Source organism: Dermacentor silvarum, chromosome 4 (assembly GCF_013339745.2).
Source record: "Dermacentor silvarum isolate Dsil-2018 chromosome 4, BIME_Dsil_1.4, whole genome shotgun sequence".
Classification (NCBI taxonomy): domain Eukaryota; kingdom Metazoa; phylum Arthropoda; class Arachnida; order Ixodida; family Ixodidae; genus Dermacentor; species Dermacentor silvarum.
In genome coordinates, this window is record NC_051157.2 from 51,131,608 (window position 1) to 51,153,516 (window position 21,909).

Consider the following 21,909-nt stretch of genomic DNA (forward strand, 5'->3'; position numbering starts at 1 on the left):
AGCAAACAGCACAAGAGTGTGGCAGGGGCAGCATTTGCCAATAACTCATAGCCTGTTGTTGGAAAAGATTTGTGAGGTGGTATTCAGTTAAAGGGGTGGGGGGGGGGGGGGGGGGGGGGGGGAACAGTGACCTTTTGTGCAAGCAATATAGCCACCAAACAATGGACCAGATTTTTTCCTCAGCTGCATGCCAATACAATGATGGGAAGTTATTTCCATACTTAAAAACAAAAACGCTGAGCTCTAATAATGGTTGTAATAATTGGTCACGCTGGATATCTCTTGCAGGCAATAGCACTGCCGCCACTGGCACGCTGGCCGTACCAAAATGGTTGGACTCTCTACACGTGGTTCAGGCTCGACCCCATCAACAGTGTCAGTATAGAACGGGAAAAGCCATTTCTCTACTGGTAGGTCCTTGCAGCAGATGTGGGGCTCTTGTATGTCTATTTACGTGCTTGCATAATTTAAAAATTCATCAAGCGTATTGACATTCTGCTGAGTCAAAGGCATACCTGCCAACTTTTCGTATTTTATTCTGAAGTGCCCGATTTTTAGTGCTTGTTTACAATTGTATTAAAAGAAATATTTTATGATATTTTATTTGTGCATAGTGTAGAGCAAAACCAATGTTCGAGAAGACAACTACAGTTGAGTGATTTTTTTTATGGACAAATTTTTGGGACCCACTGATTATTTGAACCTATATGCACGGCAGCAACATCAGCTAATAGACTCAGTGTATCACGGCAACCAAATCTTCGACAGCCTTTACGTGAATATTTCATTATTAAACTTTATCAAAATTTCTGCTTGTCTGTGGCACAGGTCATTGTTAGTGCAACTATATAGAGCAGAGTAGGTGTTCACAGCATCCCTACAGAACAAAGTATGTGAACCTTTAATAAACAGTCAACATATTCAATAATCCAACATGTTTTAGTATTTTGTAACCGAGTTTTAGTACTCTTTTTGGTTTGTACCGTTGCGTTTCTTTAATTCTAAGGTTGGCCGGTCTGCAAAGGAAAAAGGGTGGGCATGGAAGACCTTTAAAAGCAAGTTAAAACTTCGCTGGTTTTGTGAATTATATAGCATATTTACCAGCACAATGGAACATCTTGAATCTTACTTTGGGGAAGGAATGCAACACCTACTCTGCTTCTGTCATTGTGCCAGTGATGATTGCTAGAGCTCAGCTGGAAATAGCCTAAGACGCTAGGTTCAGCTATCACCTTGTCTGTTTAATCTTTCTGAACCCCATCTCTCGGTTCTGGAAAATACCAGGTGCTTTGGAAAACACTCTCTGCAGTTATTAAATATAGGGTATTCAAGACAAAATTATAATTTTTTTCTGGCAATGGCTTATAGCAGCGGCAAACATCAGAAATTGCATGAGGATCACTAATAAGCAATTTAATAAACTAAATGAACTCAATAATCTGGATTATGTTATTGTCGCGTACATTTAGCACACATGTTGCACATGCGGAGTTAAAGTAGGTCATTTCTCATGGCATATTCACCAAGAGGAGTTCTGAGACTAGAGCCAGTCTCGAAATATTTATTCCCAGAGTTGTGGGAAAAAATTACTCCATCTTCCGCTAAAGGGAACCATGTGTGGATGCGAAGCAGCGGGGAGATGGTTAGCTTGAGTGGGAGATGGTTTCGTGACAGCGGCCCGAGCGCTCATCGCGGCGCTGCACAGGAGAGAAAATGAGGTGCGCGCGCTCCGTCATTTTTATACCACGGAACTACCGTGGCGCCCCCAGCGGAGTATGCAGCTGTCGCACCACCTGTCGTGCGCGCCGCTCCTGATTCCTAGAGGAGAGAAAGGGGGGGAGCGTAGGAGAGGAGAGAGGGGGGGAGGGGATGCGCATGCGCTGTGGGGGTGTGGCATGCGGGCGCCGGTCCGTACAGCAGAGGATTCCTAGAGGAGAGAAAGGGGGAAGCGTAGGAGAGGAGAGAGGGGGAGTGGACGCGCATGCGCTGTGGGGGTGTGGGACGGTGCGGGAGAGATGGACAAAGTCCCCGCCATAAGCTGCTTCGCATCTAAAATAGTTGAATTTCAGTGATCTCAGCTAGACTGAAACAACTTGATCCCTCTCTGACACTTTGATGTCTTTCCTATCCCTCCGCATAGCTTCCGGACCAGCAAAGGTGTGGGCTATTCGGCACACTTTGTTGGTAACTGTCTCATCTTCACCTCCATGAAAGTCAAAGGAAAAGGCTACCAGCACTGTGTCAAGTATGAGTTCCAGCCAAGGAAGGTAAGCAAAGCCTTTAGTGACACATTGTTGTTACCACTTATGTACAAGTCTGTAGTTTTTGCTCTCAAAAAGGTTGTGCAAAAGTGCGCTTGCCTTATGATACCATGGAATAGCTAATGCATTTGTGGGATTCTACAGGAAGTATTTTCACAGGTGGCCTTAAATGACACTCTGGATAGTACTAAATCATGTTAGGGTGATATAATCATCTTCTTTAACTTTCCCTGCTTTTCTTTAGCATAAAGGCAATGTTTATTGAGAAACTTAAGATAGAACTACCCTTTTTAAAATTTTACGCCTATACTGCAGTTCCAATCAAGTCTATTTTTACATCATTGATTTCATGATTCATATTTGTCTTGAACTGCAGTTTACATGGAAAAATAAAAGCAGGGTGGGAAACAAACGACATATAAACGTGCTACATTAGTAACACAATTGGTAATTTGCGCTTTCATACCATTTTTGTCCTTCCCTTTCTTTTTTTTTTTCTTGCATGGCCGATTTCATGGCTATTCTTGTGTATATGTAATATTCGGGTCCCTTTGTTGCTGTAGAAATCCACAAATGTAGCGACAAATTTTATATACTTTTGAATTCAGTGTTATCACTTTTTGCACTAAGCATTCAGATAGGCAAGGCCAAACTCTTATGACCTAGTGAAGGACTGGCGCAGGAATTTCAGTGGGATTCTCTGGCGAGAACGCAGTAACAAAAGGACAAAGAACACACAGCTTACAGTTTGTGCACTGTCTCGTGTACTGTTTTTTTTTTTGTTGTTCATTTATTTGTCTGTTCTTGTCGTTTATGCAGTGCATTCTCACCAGATAGCTATGAACCAACCTGCTCGAATCAAACTCCTCCTCGTTCAATTTGGCTTTGTTATGTGTCTTGTTTTATTGCGATAGCAATTATATGGACACTCAAAAGCAGATTTCTGCCGTCGCCGTCGCCGTGAGGTTCCGTGTGACGTCATTTGGAGAAGAAATCGTCGCCACGCGCCGAACGCTGTATGTGCGAGTGAAAGGGCACGAGGGGCGCGTCTTTCACGGGGAGTGAACGCACGGTGGAGAACAAACGCGCGTTCTGCGCCGTGCTCGCTTAAGGGCTGCAGAAGTAGGCGTCTCTGTTCTCCTTCACAATCACCATGTATGTAGAGCAAACGCGCCTTCTTCCGACGAGCGAGAGGCCGTGGGGGAGGGGGAGGGAAGGGAGGCGACGTTTAGCTGCGGCACGCAGTGCCTATTTATATCAGAGGCTCCGGCAACAGTCACCAATGCCGCACGCATTTTGAGCAAACGCGGGCAAAATGCCGATGGCGTCGACAACAGTTGTGCGTGTTGCCAATGCTGCTGCATGTCCAAGTTTATACAGCTGATAAAGCTAATATCATTACTTCGTATAGCTCTCTACAAGTTTGCTATCGCAATTGATGCTTCGCCTTTCAGGTGAAACTGCGACAACTTTTTTTTATGACCATTGTGGTGTACCAAGCTTAAACTCATGGTGACACTGACACATTTGTTATTTCTTCACCATAGTTTTTGAATTTACCTTAACTTTCAGTTACTTTCTTAGTAAGCTGCAAAGTTGTCATTTGGGACTAGACAGTTCTGACAAGTTTCTTGCAGTGAATTTGCTATTTACCTTTACATGGTTATACTAATCAGACTGTTAATCTTCAAAGTTACCTGAAGAGAGCCAGAAAGCCTATACCCTATAGGAATTCAGTGTGCTTTCTTAGTAACGCAAGCTTGTCGAACTATTTTCAGTTGAGTTCGGGGTTAAGCTTTTACGGCATCTGTTACCACTTGTGTAGAACCTGTCAGTATACTTGCTGGATATCTTGAAGGTTCTGGCAATTTCTTTGCGTCCTTCTGATGATCATCTCGGATTTTCACATTGTCTTAAGATGGACACATGGTGTGAAGCATTATTAAAGACAGAGCGGAATGTACATAATTTAGGCCTTTTAATTGTGAGTTCACTTGATTACACTGGCTTTAATTTGTCTGGAATTAGCACTTTTCAAATTCTGATTGTATAGTTACTTTAACAGCCTTGCAAGTTATTGCATGCTGTCATAGTGAATGCACATTGTCACTGCAATTTTTTTTCCTTTGTATGCAGTGGTATACCGTAGCCATAGTGTACATCTACAACCGTTGGAGCAAGAGTGAGATCAAGTGCTTTGTCAATGGCCAGCTAGCATCGTCCACTGAGATGAGCTGGTTTGTCAGTACCAATGACGTGAGTGTTGACACTTTCTCTCAGCATTTCTTGCATGTCTATTGACCACAGCTAAGAGCTCTAGCCATCCTGCCATCTTGTGTGCTCTTATTTGTGACTTTTTGTTTGCGTGTGTGCATGTGCGTGTGCGTGCGTGCAAAGCTATTCCTATTTTGCCTTCGTATTCACTGGCAGCTGTAGTTTCTCAGGTACTTTGTCCTTCCTTCATGTGTTTCTTTTTTGCGCGTAGACGCGAGCTTACGCGCGTCCGCGTACGTGTGGTCTGGGCTCCGTGTATCTTGCTGTGCCTACGAGCTACTGCATTATGACACTGTGAACGCTTCGGTGGTCTCAGCACTACGACGCCTCGATGCCAGCATTTGTGTTAGGTGGCGTTCACCGTACTGCGTGGTGCATGTGCTGAAGTTGTGCTGCAATTGCTGTACGCGCACTCGGTGAGATTCTATTCCTATTTGTGCCTTGCAGCGTAGTGCACATATCACATGGTCAGCTGGTAGTCGTGATGGAGGAGACGTTTGCTCAGCTTTAGTACTTTGTTCTGTCCGTTTCATGTGTTAAGAGGGATCAACCACATTTTTTATTTATTGCGATAGCAATTATATGGATACTCCAAGTGCATTTCTGGCGTCGACCTCACCGTGAGGTTCCGTATAAAGTCCAACGCCGATAAAATTGTCGCCACACGCCGTACGCTGTGTGTGCGAATGAAAGCATAGGAGAGTGAGCCGGCAATCGCGGCTCAATGTAGCGCATGCGGGGCAGAAGGCAGGCCGGAAGTGCGTGGTCTTTTGCGTGCAAGTCACGGGGGCAAGGCTGCAGAGAGGGAAAGGGAGGAGGGGGGGTGCATTCCGCTTCGTCGGCTGCTCACATCACGGCAGCGCGGGCGCCGTACCTTGAAAGTGATCTGCGATGTGGGAGAAGCGCGCGCCCACACGGGCCTCATCTTGAAAGTGATCTGAGATGGGGACAAAGTGCATGTGCCAAGTGCTGGTAGCTTCGTATGCGCTGTGCTTTTGACATTTAGTTGACGTTGAAGCAAGACGAGAAACGGCGCAAAGGTCAATTCGCCCACTGTTGCTGGCGCACTTTCTCACTCCGACGTTTTCACAGCGAGTTTCCACGGTCATCGAGCGAGATGTGTTCATGTTTACCTGTGCGTGCATGGCAATGTTTACAACTTTGTACGGCCCATTAAACTACTATCCTTGCTTCGTATAGCGCTCTACTAAATTGCTATCGCAATCGATGCTTTGCCTTTCGGGTGAAACTGTGACTTTCTTTTCTTCTAGTATATCTGTAGAGTTTATATGCTTTTGGTTTTTAATTTACAATGTACTACAATGTAATATGTAATGTAATGTAATATTTAACAATGTTTTAATGTAATGTGTACAAGGAAAAATACACGATCAACCAATTAGTAGGGCTTTTTTCAGCTTTATATAGCACAAATGAACATTAGCAATAGGTGCTTCATTCAGCTTAAGAAAAATATATGTAATAAATGGAAATGGGGAAGATAAGCTGGTGCAGCAAAGTTTCCTGTACTCAGTGCACAGAAGGTTATGTAGCGAGTCATAAAGAGTAAGAGTCACACATTTTTTTTTTTATAAAAAAGAACTCGCAAGAAGATTATGCTTGACAATGAATCAAAGCAGCAGGAGCAGCCAGCTGAACATTTGAACATGCACTTGCTTCATGCATTCAAGTTCATAATACCTCAAGTATTAGTGCATAAGGAGAGGGCACTGCTCCTGTTTTCAATACCTTTCCATTTTGCCATTCCATTTCTTCAGCCTTTTGACAAGTGCTACATTGGAGCGGCTCCTGAGCTCGATGATGAGCACGTCTTCTGTGGCCAGATGTCGGCAGTGTACCTGTTTTCCGAAGCCTTGACTGCTCACCAAGTGTGTGCAATTCATCGGTTGGGACCAGGCTACCAGGCAAGCATTCTTTGTTTTGCTTGAAAACAAAAAGAAAGAATGAGTATTGTTGAAAATTTCAATTCGTGTAGTAAAAAGAAAAATTATATGGATGCAGAAAAAGAAAGATGCCAAAAAGCATGATCTGTCACTTTTGTATAAAACAGGACATTAACTTAACTGTGTGAATTTTTCATATTAGAGACCTATTGTGTGCGACATATTGCATAGAATTTGCGGTGCTTGTTGGCTACTATTTGGTCAATAGTGATATTGATGTCGATCAGCTATATTAATCGTCTTCAGTATCATTGTAAGTTCATGTATAAAAGAGGCTGATATCCTTTTTATGTGTCTCTGAAGTAAGCAGGTTAAATAAAAGAAGGCATACTTTCTCTCTTTGTGTATTGGTGACCCCCACTCATCCAGATCACTGTTGCTTTAATAAATATTACCTATTGTCATTTACTTCATTTTCTTTTTCACACGAGGTCGTGGGATCGAATCCCGGCCACGGCAGCCGCATTTCGATGTGGGTGAAATGTGAAAACACCCGTGTACTTAGATTTAAGGTGCACATTAAAAGAACCCCAGGTGGTCCAAATTTCCGGAGTCCCCCACTATGGCGTGCCTCATAATCAGATCGTGGTTTTGGCACGTAAAACCCCCATAATTTAATTTTTTTTAATTTTCTTTTTCTGATTGCAGTGGAGCTTGTTCCTGCTTTATGTGTATCTGTAGAGCAGTCTCAACAAATTACTTTTTTTTACAGAGCCAGTTCCGATTTGAAGGGGAAAGTGTAGCCCTCCCTGAAAGCCTAAAGCGCGTAAGTGCTGTTTCATTCCTCTGCTCCTGCACAAATATTTAGGATTGTCTACTATGCTTATTTTTCCTGTCTGCCATGCTTTATGCAACAAGCTGCTATAAAATGAATCACATCAGACTGCTTGCTGCTGAAATGTCACTATCTCATTGTTACAGTGCAACTCAAGAGAAAATGTGTAGTTAATATACAGGGTTAATCTATTTTAATGAAAACATGCATGTTAAAAATCTCCTTTGGTAGATATCACAACTCTGTCATAAGCTGGATTATTTGAATAGTTAGACACTATTTGCAAGACAAATTGCAGACTTATATTACTGATTAACTAATGTTTACTAATTAACTTTTAGTAATCAATTTAATTAGTCACCAATTGTGTAATTTAAGCCAAGCAGTAAAGAAAAAAATGTTTATTTAGCAGAAATCCTGTACTTATCAATAATTTCAAGAAATATGTTTTCAAGTTCTGTTTTTTTTTTTTTTTTTATGAGGAAAAATGGGAAGGTAGGCCTCCTTAGGACCAGCTGTATCCCAATTCAAGATCAGTGTCAAGATGCAATGATGTTCCATTTAACACTTATCAGCACTCTACAGTGTACAGTATAAGTGACATGTGCAAAGCAGGTGGAATTTCTTAAACACTCATGTGTTGTAGTTAGCAGCAGAGTTTCTTTCTCTTTTTTTGTAATTAGGACTATGCTCATACTGGGGCAGGGCATATGTCCTCCTGAAGCGAATAGCATAGTGAATGAGGCTTGTACTGAAGAATGCTTTCCTTGTGTGCTAGTGTGTACTCTTGCTGATTTCACCACTACTCAGTGTCATAAAGCACTGACATGCCGTGGTGTTGATGCTCGCACGATATTATTAAAAATCTGAAAGGCTGGATAGATGGAGCTACCTGAACCTGGGGCACAAGGCTCCCTCCCCCACTGGCTATCACAGTCTGAAATATCACATGTCTCCATCACCACTTTTAGATTGGTAATAAGACTACAGTGAGTGCCTATCTTGTGACTTCTTTTTTTTTTTTTTAACAGGTGCTGTATGATGGCAAGTTATCCAGTGCACTAGTGTTCATGTACAACCCGGTTGCCACAGACAGCCAGCTGTGTCTCCAGGCAGCACCCAAAGGAAATGTCTCCTACTACGTCCATACTCCGCACGCCCTGATGCTGCAGGTACAAATGCTAGTTATGAATGCACAAGCTGTTCCTGTGCTGTGTGTTACCTTAACATTGCTAAAGATATTATCATTCCTGAACTCCTGTCTTTTCCTACTTTAATGCCACACAGAGGTGGTGTCTTGCTGTGTCTATTGTTTAATAACACATATAAAAAAGCCCTGCAGCACTTCCTATACAAGCTACAGAATGCTTTCGTAGTTTTGAGAAAGAGAGAGAATATTTTCTTCTGTTTCTTAACAGAAAATTGAGGCAAAGGTAAAGGCCATTACACCTGACACGGCTTTCACCTGAGCAGAAAAAAAGTATCAGTGACTGCATGGATGAAATACATACAGTGACAACCAGTGGTTTATATAGCTGCACCCGCATATTATAAATCAAAATTCAGAATTTCCCAATATTTAATAATTAATTTATGGATATCTATTAAACCTAGTGTGATTGACAAGCATTGTGGTGTTTGCAAGACTGATACGAAAATCCACTGAGGCACACAATTGTTGCAGCCATGGCACTGGATGCAAAGATGTTATATACTGTGAAGTAGTCAGTAGCAGACATTTACATCCCTGCATTCTTTAAAACAGCCTAATCAATGGTAGAAATGTAAATGGTGCTAATGCAAAATATAGTTTCTATCTTTGAGAAACTGAAATGAGTCTCCTGAGAAAGCTAGAAAAATAAAGCAGTCAGGCACTTCACTAAAATGGGAACAGAAAGTCGCATTAGATATTCTTTTAATTGTTTTCACTTGTTAAACAGACTCACCCCATGCACATTTGTACGGCGCTTACTACTGAGTGAATACCCAAGGTGCTTTGTCTAAATGGTGCACATTGTCATTTGTCACAGTAGAGTGTGTAAATGTGTCTTTGTGCCATGATAGATGCTAAGCACCATGATGTCTTGCATGAGCTGCCTCCTGCATCATGGCACTTTTACTTGTGTGTGGTAGTGTTTGGCGACTCCACTTTATTTTGCGGTAACCCTGATAGCACCATTGGTGACAGTGTGACCTTACATCCCTACCCTCATAGCTGGTATGCACACCACCATTGTTCCATCTGTTGGGGGGGTGGAATGAATTTTCACACTAGCCGATTCGTGTTACGATTGCCACCAGCTAGAGCCAAACAACTTGCGTATAACAGGCTGTCACCACTAGCAGTTCTGTGCATCTTCAGGAATTGTGCTCTCTGATTAGCTGCAGCATTTTTTTTCTGTCATGATAAGCAGGCAAGAAAACTAAAGCTCAAACTGTGATGTCTGTATGACTCTCGGAGTGTGAGCACATAATGTTTCTGGAGAATGACGCTCATTCCCATGGTCCTTTCGCGCAGGACGTGAAGGCAGTGACCACATACTCCATCCACAGCACTCTCAACTCGATTGGGGGCATCCAGGTGCTCTTCCCGCTTCTCGGCCAGCTGGACCTGCCCATGGGCTTGGTGCCTCTGCAGGAACCCCGCAGGCCCAGTATCTGGTGCGTGCTAGTTGGTGCTTCCCTTCTTTATACTCAAAGGTGGTTCAAAGGCTATAGCATTCTACTGGTGGGCATGAGGTCGTGGGTTCAAGTCCTGGCTGCTGCAGCTAAATTCTAACTGAGGCAGAATCCAAAAGCACTCATGTGTTGATTTCTTGTGCATGTTCAAAACTCAAGGTGGTCAAAATTGCCCCAGAACCCTCCCATCACATATATGTGCATGTACGTCGTATGTACATAGAAGTGCATATCTCTGAGTAAGAATGAGCAGTACACCCAGTAATCGCAGGTGGTATAAGCACTCATCAATGTCAAGGATTGCATCTATTGGAGACAAGGACCTAACAGTGCATATCTGAGTACGCTTCCGGAATGGTAGGAAAATAAAAATACTTATAAATTTGGAAGTGCATCTGGTAGTAGTCAAGGAAACAAGGTAGCTCCCTTTTTTGATTTATTGAAAATTGACATTTACCAGTAGCCTTGAAAAATGTTATATACTGTACTGAATGCTTACACTTTTCTAAGTTAGAAAGCAAAAATTTGATACACGTTCTCTCTGCAGTGAGTGTGCATGTGTGTGTGTGCATGGACATGTGTGTGTGAAACAGTGAAAGAAATAAACATGGAAATTTTTAAGCAATCTGGACATTACACTGCTTGTAATGCATATTTTTGAGATAGTTGTTGGCTCAGATTCACGGAAGTGCTGATGTTTTTTTTATTTGTTTATTTACTTATTCGTTTGTTTTACCTAAATAAAGCTATCAGTGTATACAGAAGTATGCACGGATTTAATAAGAGGAAGACAGCATGAGGCCTACAGAAGAAAGACAAGTCATGACCATCTTGTTTTATTGTGTGCTTACTTAGATTCATGCCATTTTGTCTTCCTTGAATGTATATTGCCAAGATAACCAAAGGGTAGTCAAAATGCTGACGGCAGCTCGTTGTGTAATGGTTAGCAATTACGGTTGTCTATTTCTGCCTAATTTTCATTACTGTACTGAACGAATTGTGTGACTTACTCAGCCAGCAATAGATATTTGAAGTGTCACATTTGATTATATTGGAAGTGCTTTTTACTGAGCAAATAATAATTTAACATTTTATGTTATATTTACCACATATTTTAGTCTTATTTTGCGGGTACCATCCTACCATTGTGAGCTTCTAGTCAGACGGCTATTCACTTCTTTTTTTTTTTTTTTTCTTGCTTTTATCTTCTGGATGGCAAGAAGTGCTGTTCCTTGCATAATAAGTGTAGCAAATGAGACCATGCTCCAATAGTTCAGTTATTTTTGACAGATTTAATAGATTTTTTGCTTTAACAGATTTTTTGCACTGTGGTGCATCTACACAGAGTCAAAAACTTATGTGACATTTTTTGTGCTCTAGTTGCACAATGAAATTTGCTGCCAGTGGCATTTCACCACCTTAGACAAGAATGTTTGTTCTTTCCTTGCCCTGGATCCACTAGTTGGCCTGTTCGGTAAATGAGGTATTACCATTGCATATATATCAAATGCTTTAGGAAAAAAAAAGGCACACAAATGCATCATATGGTGGCCTGACAAGCTTTTTGGCTCTTGTGGTATATTAACAAGTTCACTGTTTCGCTAGTTGTTTGTGCCAGGTATTCCTGCTGTGTGGCTGCAAGTATCTAGGTCTCTGCTGTAGTTTGTAAGTTGTTATCATTCATGAAAATTGATGGAGCGGAAATTAATAGAAGTTCTGAATTGCCTGCTGTTAGCATGATGAACCTTCAGGTGCACTGAATTGCCATGGCCCGCAGCTGCACCACTTATGGGCCGCAACACAACCGAGGCATATGGCAAATGATCCGACAGTGGGCCATGCTGCCCAGAAATCAAAGCTTCAAGAAAAAAAATGTGTTCGATGAATGTGTAAACTGCAACCTTGATGGTCTTCTGGTATTTGAAGAACTTGGGACTTTTTTTTGCAGTGCAACGCTGATTGGCTTCATCTGCGAGATGTGTGAAAGCAGCAACACAGTGCAGCAGCACATGATCCAGAACAAGGGCTTCCTAGTCATGAGCTACCAGCTACAGAGGGTATGTTGAGTCCTTGCTTTATACTACAGCATTTTCTTTGTCTTGAGATGTAATCCTAAATGGTTAAGCACATTCATTGTTTCTAGCATTTTTAAAATTATGTTATCTGTGACATGATGCGACAGGCACAGTGCTTCTGTGTATATATTCTTAGAGCTGCAACATTCAGCTACTAACCAGTGTATGCCTGCTTCTATTTCGTACAGTATATGCTGTATTGGCTATTCAAAGTATCCATACTACTTTAGCAGGCAGTGACAGATAGGTTCTGTAGTTACCCGGCCACTATATTTACAGGCATCTCGGGACCACATAACAGACGAGGTTCTGCACTCCTTCCTCTCGCTGACCAAGCACTTGCTGACAGTGTACAGCAGCAATGGGGAGCTGCTGCTCAAGCACCTCCTGGACCACATTCTCTTCAACCCAGCTCTCTGGATCTACACACCAACAGTTGTAAGTCTCCTTTCGTTCTTTGCTCACAGGCAGTATACCAGCACAGCTTTTCTTGCATTTATTGACAGGAATAAGGTTGCTCTTGCACTCAGGACAAAGACAGTTGATTGTTCTGGTCCTTCCTTCACAGCATGGATCAATTCAAAAGGCGTTCCGTTCCATCGAGCCACACACGATTGGTCAATTTGAACCTTTTTACCCCCTCATTGTTTACAAACGTTGAACAAGAGCTGTGCTTAAACGCTCACTCAAAAGAAGCAAAATATATGCTGTGACAACAATATTGTGCAGTCTTTGTATATAGTATTCACTGAATGTCTCTAGGATCATGTCCTGCCAGCAACACAACCCAATATGTTCACATGAATACCTACATCACATTGACAAAGGTTGCCAAATTATTCCAGGTGAAAAATAAAAATACACTTGATTGGCCACACAAGTGGAAGTAATGCACCTAGAATTTGGAGTTTCTGTAGGATGAATTGCTCAAAATTTCTATGGGTAAGTGTCCTGTGAATACTATTAAATTGTCGGAAGATGCAGAGCCCTGTTTATGAGTACCTCCTTATTCAATGCTTCTTGGGGCCTATGAGGTATTTTAAACCCTTCCGTACCCCGCTTCATACATAGCAGGCAACACTGCAAAAGCTACACAAGTAGTGCGGTCAAAGGGGACTCACTGCGTGCCTTGTTGCAGGGCGGTTGTTTTATATCTGCAATGTTTTCTACAGAAGACCTACTTCATATATTACAACCACAACTTGTGGGCACAAGTTTACACCGAATCACATATCATTTGTGCACATTTGTGCTTCCAGTATGGGTGGTGTACTATACTTTGGGCACAAGCGCAGGGGATGCACTGTGGCCACTGGTCACAGAAACATGTCGCTCGACTCGTTTAGGGGTATAACTATAGGTTCCAATCTCTGGCACCCTTCATGTGATAAATACGTCATATTTTGCACCATAAAAGTGTGAGCCTTCAGTTTACATTGAATTACATGGTGCAGACCGACATAACTATCTTTGATATGTGGCGCACTATTTTTTGGGCATGGATGTGAGAGAGAAGTCTCTCTAGCCTTCGTAACGTTGCCTGCTGTGTATGAAGTGGAGTATAGCCAGTTATTGCGATTTTGCGACATGCCAAATCTGAGCTCCTAAATCTAAATGGGATGCTTATGCAAGAGATCCATGATTATGATATCAAGTGTTGTCACCGACAAGAACATTTCAGCATGCCACCATCTGTGACTTGGTAAAGAAATGCTCTGCACACAGAGTTTCCAAAAAGTGTGAACACTCCAAGAAACTTGCATGGCTGCGTTCATTCAGGTGCGAAAATTGCAGCCATCATCTTTGCAATACTGGCTGTTTTACGTGCTGCAGTAAGATGCGAAACAGTTCGGCTAAGAATTGAGTTACGAAAATGTGCGAATAAAAAGGAATTTTTTTGTGTTAAACAGCCATTCCAGTTTTTCGCAGTGAGGCCGCAAATCTCTCCCAGAGGAAGCAAATGGTGTGAAACTAAGTTTGGATGTTCTAAACACACATGAACATATTTCTAAGTGCAATTCAGTTGTTTTGCTTCAGCCGAAATAATTAAGGCCATATTTCTGTACTGCCTAAAGCAGCCGTACCATCACACTAATGGAGATGGAAGGGCAGCTGTTGGCAGGGCAGGAAGAAGGGTGAGGAAACGGATGCCTCGCATGGAGGCATAGGTGTAGGTGCACTGTGCCTTCATGTCGGTCTCTCTTCCAGGTGCAGACCAAGCTGTACGCATACCTGGCTACCGAGTTCCTGGGGGATACACAGATCTACAACAATGTTCGGCGTGTGAGCACCGTCCTGCAGACCATGCACACGCTCAAGTACTACTACTGGGTCGTGAACCCCCGCAACAAGAGTGGCATCACCCCCAAGGGCCTCGGTCAGCAATCTGGGCTCTTTCTTTGCTTCATTCTTAACTCTGTCTCACTGTTGCATCTATTCATTTGCATTCATTTAAACCTTGATATATTGAATACTGAGATACCATGGTATTATACATACACATATCCCGTTAACATTAAGATTAAAGCACGCGCTGTTTGCAGAAACTTTAATTTTGGGTGCCAAATGGCATAGCACAGATTATCAAGATGGCATGATTGTGTTGATGCTCCTTTTCGCCTGCACTTTATGGAGGTTAGTCACCTCATTGAAGTGGATAGTTAAGGCTCTGAACAGTTCAGGAGCATGCCTCCATTCATATTCAACAAATTATCCAATTGGTAAAAATTAATGAGCATGGTAAAAGTTAATTAGCGCAACACCTAGTGATCATCGAAAAAACAGCAATTGAAGGTCTGAATACAGCTGGAAGGGTGGAAACTAGCACTAGTCTCAACTTATTTACTAACTGAAATATGCTTTGGTTTCAATTCCTCAATTGTGACATGATTCCTCAAGTGTATATTTAAAATATTAGTATACTTTCTTTTTCCTAAAAGATAAAGTTCATCATTGATAGTTGCATGATTTCTGATGTCTGCTGGAACGATCAATGTGTTGATGAAAGCATAACCTGGTCATCTCTGCTTCACTAATGTTAAGAATTACTTAGTCTTTGTTAAAACACTTGATATAAGCACCTCTTTACTTTGTTTTATACATCTTTTTATTTGTATGTAGTTTTCAATTAACATGCCTTCAAACTAAACCTATCCTGATTGTAGCACTTACTTCTATCACGCATGACATTCTAATATTGCCTGATCTCTCACCCTTCCCCAGATGGTCCCCGTCCAAACCAGAATGACATCCTGGCAATCCGAGCCTACATGCTGATCTTCCTCAAACAGCTCATCCTCAAAGGCAATGGCGTCAAAGAGGATGAACTACAGAGCATCCTTAACTACCTCACCACTGTGCACGAGGTACCCCGACCCCCACCATTCCATTCAGACTTCGTAATAACTCGTATGTGGTACGGCAAGAGTGTGGATGATAAGTTTCTGTTGTGAAAATATTGCATACCTAAAATCCTAGCAATGATGTCGCAGTGCATGAGGCACCCTGATAGAGATCCCAACCATTCAATTTGTGCTTTATAATAACTTGTGTATCTACTGTGGCAAAGACACTGATGATGCTTGTATCTGTTGTGAAAGTATCATGTACCTGAAATGTTAGCAGGTTATGTAGTGTGTCCCAGGTAATGTTATCCAAGCGGTATAATGAAAAAAAAAAAAAGAAATTTAAGCACAATGCAAGATACGATTTTAAGACCTACACTGTTCGATCATTAGACCACCGACAATCGAATACTGTAGGTCTCATAATTGTATTTTGCACCGTGTCTTTTTAATCCTTTTTTTCGTTGAACAGCTTGGCTAACATTAGCTGGGACACATGGTATAAGAGAATGCTTTAACTTGGGGCTGAGCCGCATTTCCCTGTTCATATACAGGTGAAATGCAGAAATGCTCTTATTAGGCATACTGAACTTGTTTAAATAAAATTTGTTGCTGTCTGAAGAAAGAGTAACGGTATACTAATTGTCCAGAACAAATTTTTGTATTTAAGCGCTAAATATATTTTAACACAAACTTCCATAAATAAAGAAATTTTATAAAATTGATTTGCCAAGTTTACAACTGAACCTCTACATCAAGATGTTTACCTTTTTCACCTGAACTTTGCAGAAGTTTACAAATTCTTAGTAATATTTGATGGCAATGTGTAATATTTAAATTTTATCTGCTTCAGGTGTCCTAATAGATCCAGTTTACAGAGTCGTTATATATATAAATTAGAGTTGTACATAGACTAAGATAATGTCTTGTTTTATGGTGCAAGGGCCAGATATGACCAAAGAGAGGCAGACATAAAAATGAGTTGTCAATGGGTAAACTTGAGTTGCAAATTTCATGCTTCAGTTTAAAATTTTCCTTATTTTCGGGTGTTGTTTCTGAAAAATAAATTGGAAGTTAAAAGCCTGCTCCGAAAAGCTTGTTAGAATATAGCTTTTCTTTTTTTTTTCCGTAGTGCAGCAAATTCTTTTGTAATGAATTCAGAATGTGCTAAACATGGTTGTTTCTGCATTTCACACCTATTTGAATAGGAAGAGTCTGATGTAAGGTTTCTTCTTAATGTATAGCCAACTTTTTTATAAAGGGTGTTTATACACTGAGTATTAAAAAGACGGATTATTCTACACAAAAAAGACCAAGTGCATGTTGTTTAGAGTCTTGTTGAGAAACCACCAGTAATTTTTAGTCACTGATATTCAATTATTAAATAAAGGAATCGGCTAACTTTTTAATTCTTGTTCTAATTGTCAAGATGTCAATTAGTTGGGGTGTAGAGAATTGTAAGAGACATACGAATGAAGTGTTTCCAGCCAGGTACATATTGCGTGTTTACTTTTTCTGGCAAATAGAGAAAGTCTGTGAAGTATGAAAAGCACCATATGACTGCACATTCATGTGGACGGGATAGCAGTGCCATGAAACAGTCTCAATGGGAAAGCAAGCTGTTCATCTGTCACTGGGCCAAGTGGCAGCCATAACAGCATGCATGTTCTTTCCATGACACCACATGTGAACAGCTCCCAGCGATTATGGCATATCAAGATCAAGGAAATGCACCGCCCTGGACAATGAGCCTGTGATTGTTTGATGGCACTGCTATTCTGTTTGCATGGGTGTGCAGTCGCGTGATATTTTTTATATTTTGCTTGCTTTATCTATTTCCTGTAAAAAGTAAACATAATGTGTAACGTGCTGTAAACACTTCATTGTTACGTCTCTTATGATTATTTACAACCACCTAATAGGCATTTCACAATTAGAACAGCAATAAAAAATTGCTAATTACTTCTGTTTACTAATTGAATGCCACTGACTAAAAGTTACTGGCATTTTCTCAGAAAGACTGTAAACAGCATGCGCTTGGTCTTATTCATGTAGAATGATCCATGTTCTTTTTACAACTTGGTGCATGATAGCTGGGATACCCTGTAGTGCAGGCCTTGTTGGCTGTCTTTCATTGTATCAAAAAAATTATGTTACGCTTGAATGTTTACACATCGTCATGTTGGTCATGGTGAGCTCAGAAAGGAAAAAAATTTGTGCTTGCAGGATGAAAACCTTCATGACGTACTCCAAATGCTTATGAACCTGATGGCTGAGCATCCAGCATCTATGGTTCCGGCATTTGACTGTAAGAATGGTGTGAGGTAAGAGGAGTCGTTCTTGTCTTCAGACTAGCATCAGTGAGCAACCCTGTTGCAGTATGTGGTGTATAATGATATCCACCCGAGAGGCATGGGAGAATTAAACAATAGGCCTCCTGAAACAGCCTTTACAAACTCCCACATAAAGCACAGCATAGCAGAAGCTGTGTGTTGGGGATAGGGTCTGAGCTTGTGCTACAAAAATCCGTGTTATTTGTTGTCCAAATGAGCTAATGTTGCTCAAGCATGGTGCATTTATCCCCTAGAAGGCAAGGCCTTAGAAGCATTGGATGCCAATCCGCAGCTTACGAAGATTATTAAATTGGAACAACATTTTTAAAAAAACACTTAGCCTGTTTCATAACTGTACATAAAAGAAATAGAGAAGCATGAAATGCTTCTTTATTTAAATGCCGCCACTCTACTTCTTTTATTCCATGCGACATGGCCATGAAGATGACTGCCATAGTGGTGTGGGAATTGGCATTGCTACAGTTTTTCAGGCTATGGGAGTAACAGCAGAATTCGCATGTTTGTGTCCTGCACTGTCATTACATATATTCATCAAGGAATTTACTTAATCAATGGCGTTGTCTAACCTGGAGTCGTTATGACACTGCAAGTGCATTGAAGGCCTCACTGACCATACTCATATTTGATTCATTCTTCTGTGTATATCAGTACCACTTTGGCTCCAACATTTTGTCTCTAATTCTCAGCGCACTGAATTCTGCCAATGCTGCCTATGCCAGTGGAAGCCTTTTACTCTAACGTAGATATTTGCGCAGTGTGGCTCTGAGGTCATGTAAGACAAGCCTCACAGGAAACGTAAAGTGGCACTTTTAAGGAACATATACGCAATGCTTTTTGAGTGTTTATTGCTTGGCGTCGACAGATTTATTTCACACAGCGTGATAGCTGCACTGTTTCATGGCCAAAATGTGGTATGTAGTGTGTCTACTTTGATCAGTAACAACATGGAGCAAGTTTCATCGTGGATCAAAGTGTAGTCTTTGCACTGCACAAAATGGGCACCACCACTCTGGGTAACACCATGCTGAAAATGTGTTGACTATGGACTCTATTGCTGCTCAAAGATCAACTCATTCGTAGCCTAAGCCTTCACTGCGAGCTTGCATTTTGTACTGCTCCTTATTAAAAAAAGACAGGTTTGACAAGTGCAGTTGCTTGGCATATTGGCGAAATAACATGGCCTGATTAATGACTACCGTCAACTACTTCCCTGTAAAAGGTGTGCTTAGATTTTGTGTACACTCAACAAAGCATTTTAGTAAGTCTGCTATACTTATTGTTACCAAAAATGTTTTATTGTTTGTGAGTTGGCAAACAATGTAAAATGTGGTGCTACATGCTGTGCACTTTTGTTCTCTTTCCATTAACCTGAAAGGATGTTATCCCAACTATCTGGCACAAAAAAAAAGAAAAAAAAAAAGCTAACTTCTTTTGTGTGTTTGTTTGGGGCAACATCACAGTAGGGTCATTGATTTATTTTCAGGGCAATCTTCAAACTTTTGGGCTCAACAAATGAGAGTATACGACTCCAGGCTCTGAAGCTGCTCGGCTACTTCCTCAGCAGAAGCACGCATAAGTAAGTAAGATAGCAATATCGATTTTGTGTCCTGTTTTATCACTTAGTCATGTGGGTTCCAAGGCCTTGAGGAATACTTTGCCTTGTGGGACCTCAGCCAGCCATCACCTGGCCAGCTCAGGTCAAAAAAAGATGCTTGACTGTAGACAATTTTTCCTGTGTGCAAACGACACTGCTGTAGGCTAGGTTAGGTTAGGTCAACTCACCTGCAATGCAAAGGAGTTGACCTGCAGTTTATCTTATAAAGGCACATTGGCCCGATGCAACCTACTTCAGGTCAAGGGGCCCTTATGTTTTTCTCAAGCATGTTTTTCTCATGCCATCATATTAACTGAAGAGATACAGTGTACCTAAATATTCAGATACTATTCACCACCTGCCCAGAAAAAAAAAATTGCTAGTGTTGAAATGTGCACCTGACTTTTCAGGCGGAAGCATGACGTGATGACTCCGCACAACCTGTACATGCTGCTGGCAGAACGGCTACTGTTGCACTCTGACCATCTGACTATGGCCACTTACAACGCCCTTTATGAGGTAAGTGCTATAAGCATTTAGGTGTGAATGCATACTTGATGATATTTCACATTCCTGGTCGGATAAGTTTATTTGATGTTGGCACTTGTACAAGCTGCATATTGACTGGCACTTAGGTTTCAGAGAACAATCTTTTCGAGAAGTCATAGGAACAGTGTGCTTGTGAAAAATCAGCATTGGTACACAGCCAGAGTTTTAAACTTTCATTGATATTTAGTTTGTCTTTTAGAACATACAAAAAAGAACTTGTGTTGGTTTCTGTGATTCAGAGTGAAAATGACAGTGTGTCTTACTCGTACGACACCTTCGATTGAAGCATTTGCATACATTGAGACTACATGGACCTACTACTATGATTACGCATATTTACAATTGTAATTTTTTCGTCTGTGTAATGTTGTGTCACTTCACTGTTGTGTTGATCTTTTTTGTGCAGATGCTGACAGAGCACATATCCAACCAGATCCTGTACACCAAGCACTCAGAGCCAGAGTCTCACTACCGGCTGGAAAACCCAAGTTAGTTGGCTGCTCACTTGTGTCTGGCCAGTGCCTCCTACATTAAAGTGTCTGTCAATTTTGCCGCTTTTTCATATGGCATCCTGGCATGGAGCCCTTCACAGGCTTTTAATACAGGCTGTGTTGCCGTAACAGACACCTAGAAATACTTCATTATGGAAGACCTTTTTTTTTAAGAAGGAAATGTGGCAAGCAACCAGTGAGTAAATGATAGTGTCAAGCAAGCGGCAGAGCATGCTAGTGAAAATTGTGGCAACGGTCATATGTCGGTCACCTAATAACTACCACAAAATGTGATAATCACATGGTGTTTTGTATAGTGACAGTGGGGTAATTATTTTGGCATGTGCCAATCAATTGGCATCTCTAGTTACAAAGGGAAGAAAGCCAGCTTTTCTATTGTGCTGCTAAACATAGTACTTCGTAAATTAACTGCTTTACTTTGCACTCCTGCCCTTCTGAGAGCCTTGCTTTATTTCCCGATGCAGTGATCTTGAAGGTTGTGGCTACGCTAATCCGTCAGTCAAAGCCATGCGAGGAGTTGATTGAGGTGAAGAAGCTCTTCCTGTCTGATATGACCCTGCTGTGTAACAACAACAGGGAAAACAGAAGGTAAGAAGTTACTATATATGGTGGCTGGACAAAAGTCGCCTGCTTATTTTTTGTTTTTGGGTAAAGTTGGTCTTTGTGCTATGGCTTTCCCTCGCATTCTTTGTCAATTATGTGATGCTAATAAAGCTTTTGAAGTCTGCTTGATTCAATGGGTTCTTAGTGCAGTAATGCTAAATTTAAGGGCCAACAAGAGCAGAACAAACACATCCTGCGTCATGTTCCCGTTGCACAATGCTATCATTGATCAGGCATGTAGCTTGCAACATATGAGGGTAATCCGGAAAATAAAGACCGTTTAGTTGTACTACAAGATGAAAAATGCAATATTCATTAAAAAAATGTGGTTGATCCCTCTTATATAGGAATCGGTATAGAACAAGAAAGTGAAACGTGTCTTCACAGAAGTAGTGTAATGTTTATTGCACATTGATATATAATGTCTATTGGTGTTTTGTGGCTAAAGCACCCTTAGGCGTTGATGCACCCATTGAAAATCCCGCCGACTGTGAGGTAAGGCATGTTATTCGATTTATGAATGCTCAAAAGGTGAAACCGGCAGAAATTTACCGCCAACTGAAAGCAGTATATGGTGATAATGTAATGAACGATAGAAATGGGAGAAAGTAGTGTGAAATGTTCAACAATAGATGAACAAATGTGCACGATGAAACTCGACCTGGGTTAATGAACTGGTGGCAGAAGAATGTAACGGGAATTTTTAAGCTCGTTACTAGATACAACAAATGTTTAAATGTACGAGGTGATTATGTAGAGAAGAGAAGGAAGCTTCATGTATGTAACAGAATTTTTTTTTCAATAAATATTGTGTTTTTCATTTTCTATAACTAAACGGTCATTATTTTTTGGATGACCCTAGTATTTACAAGATGGTAGAACATGTGAGAGATTAGTGTTCTCATTGGCGTAAAAAAAATCGCTA

At 41.2% G+C, this 21,909-nt stretch overlaps 1 protein-coding gene across 2 annotated transcripts in view; it reads left to right on the forward strand.

Annotated features, from left to right (window-relative positions):
• Positions 1–21,909, forward strand: part of LOC119450006 (neurobeachin) — a 319,496-nt gene that overhangs the window by 101,218 nt on the left and 196,369 nt on the right. For both annotated transcript variants that reach the window (XM_037713337.2, XM_037713339.2), the window contains exons 6-21: positions 289–410; positions 2,141–2,267; positions 4,398–4,517; positions 6,314–6,460; positions 7,212–7,265; positions 8,306–8,446; positions 9,793–9,935; positions 11,902–12,010; positions 12,308–12,466; positions 14,237–14,405; positions 15,251–15,393; positions 17,599–17,696; positions 19,210–19,302; positions 19,731–19,839; positions 20,276–20,357; positions 20,846–20,969. In XM_037713337.2, the coding sequence (XP_037569265.1) occupies positions 289–410; positions 2,141–2,267; positions 4,398–4,517; positions 6,314–6,460; positions 7,212–7,265; positions 8,306–8,446; positions 9,793–9,935; positions 11,902–12,010; positions 12,308–12,466; positions 14,237–14,405; positions 15,251–15,393; positions 17,599–17,696; positions 19,210–19,302; positions 19,731–19,839; positions 20,276–20,357; positions 20,846–20,969 (1,940 nt within the window). The remainder of the gene's footprint in view (positions 1–288; positions 411–2,140; positions 2,268–4,397; positions 4,518–6,313; positions 6,461–7,211; positions 7,266–8,305; positions 8,447–9,792; positions 9,936–11,901; positions 12,011–12,307; positions 12,467–14,236; positions 14,406–15,250; positions 15,394–17,598; positions 17,697–19,209; positions 19,303–19,730; positions 19,840–20,275; positions 20,358–20,845; positions 20,970–21,909) is intronic.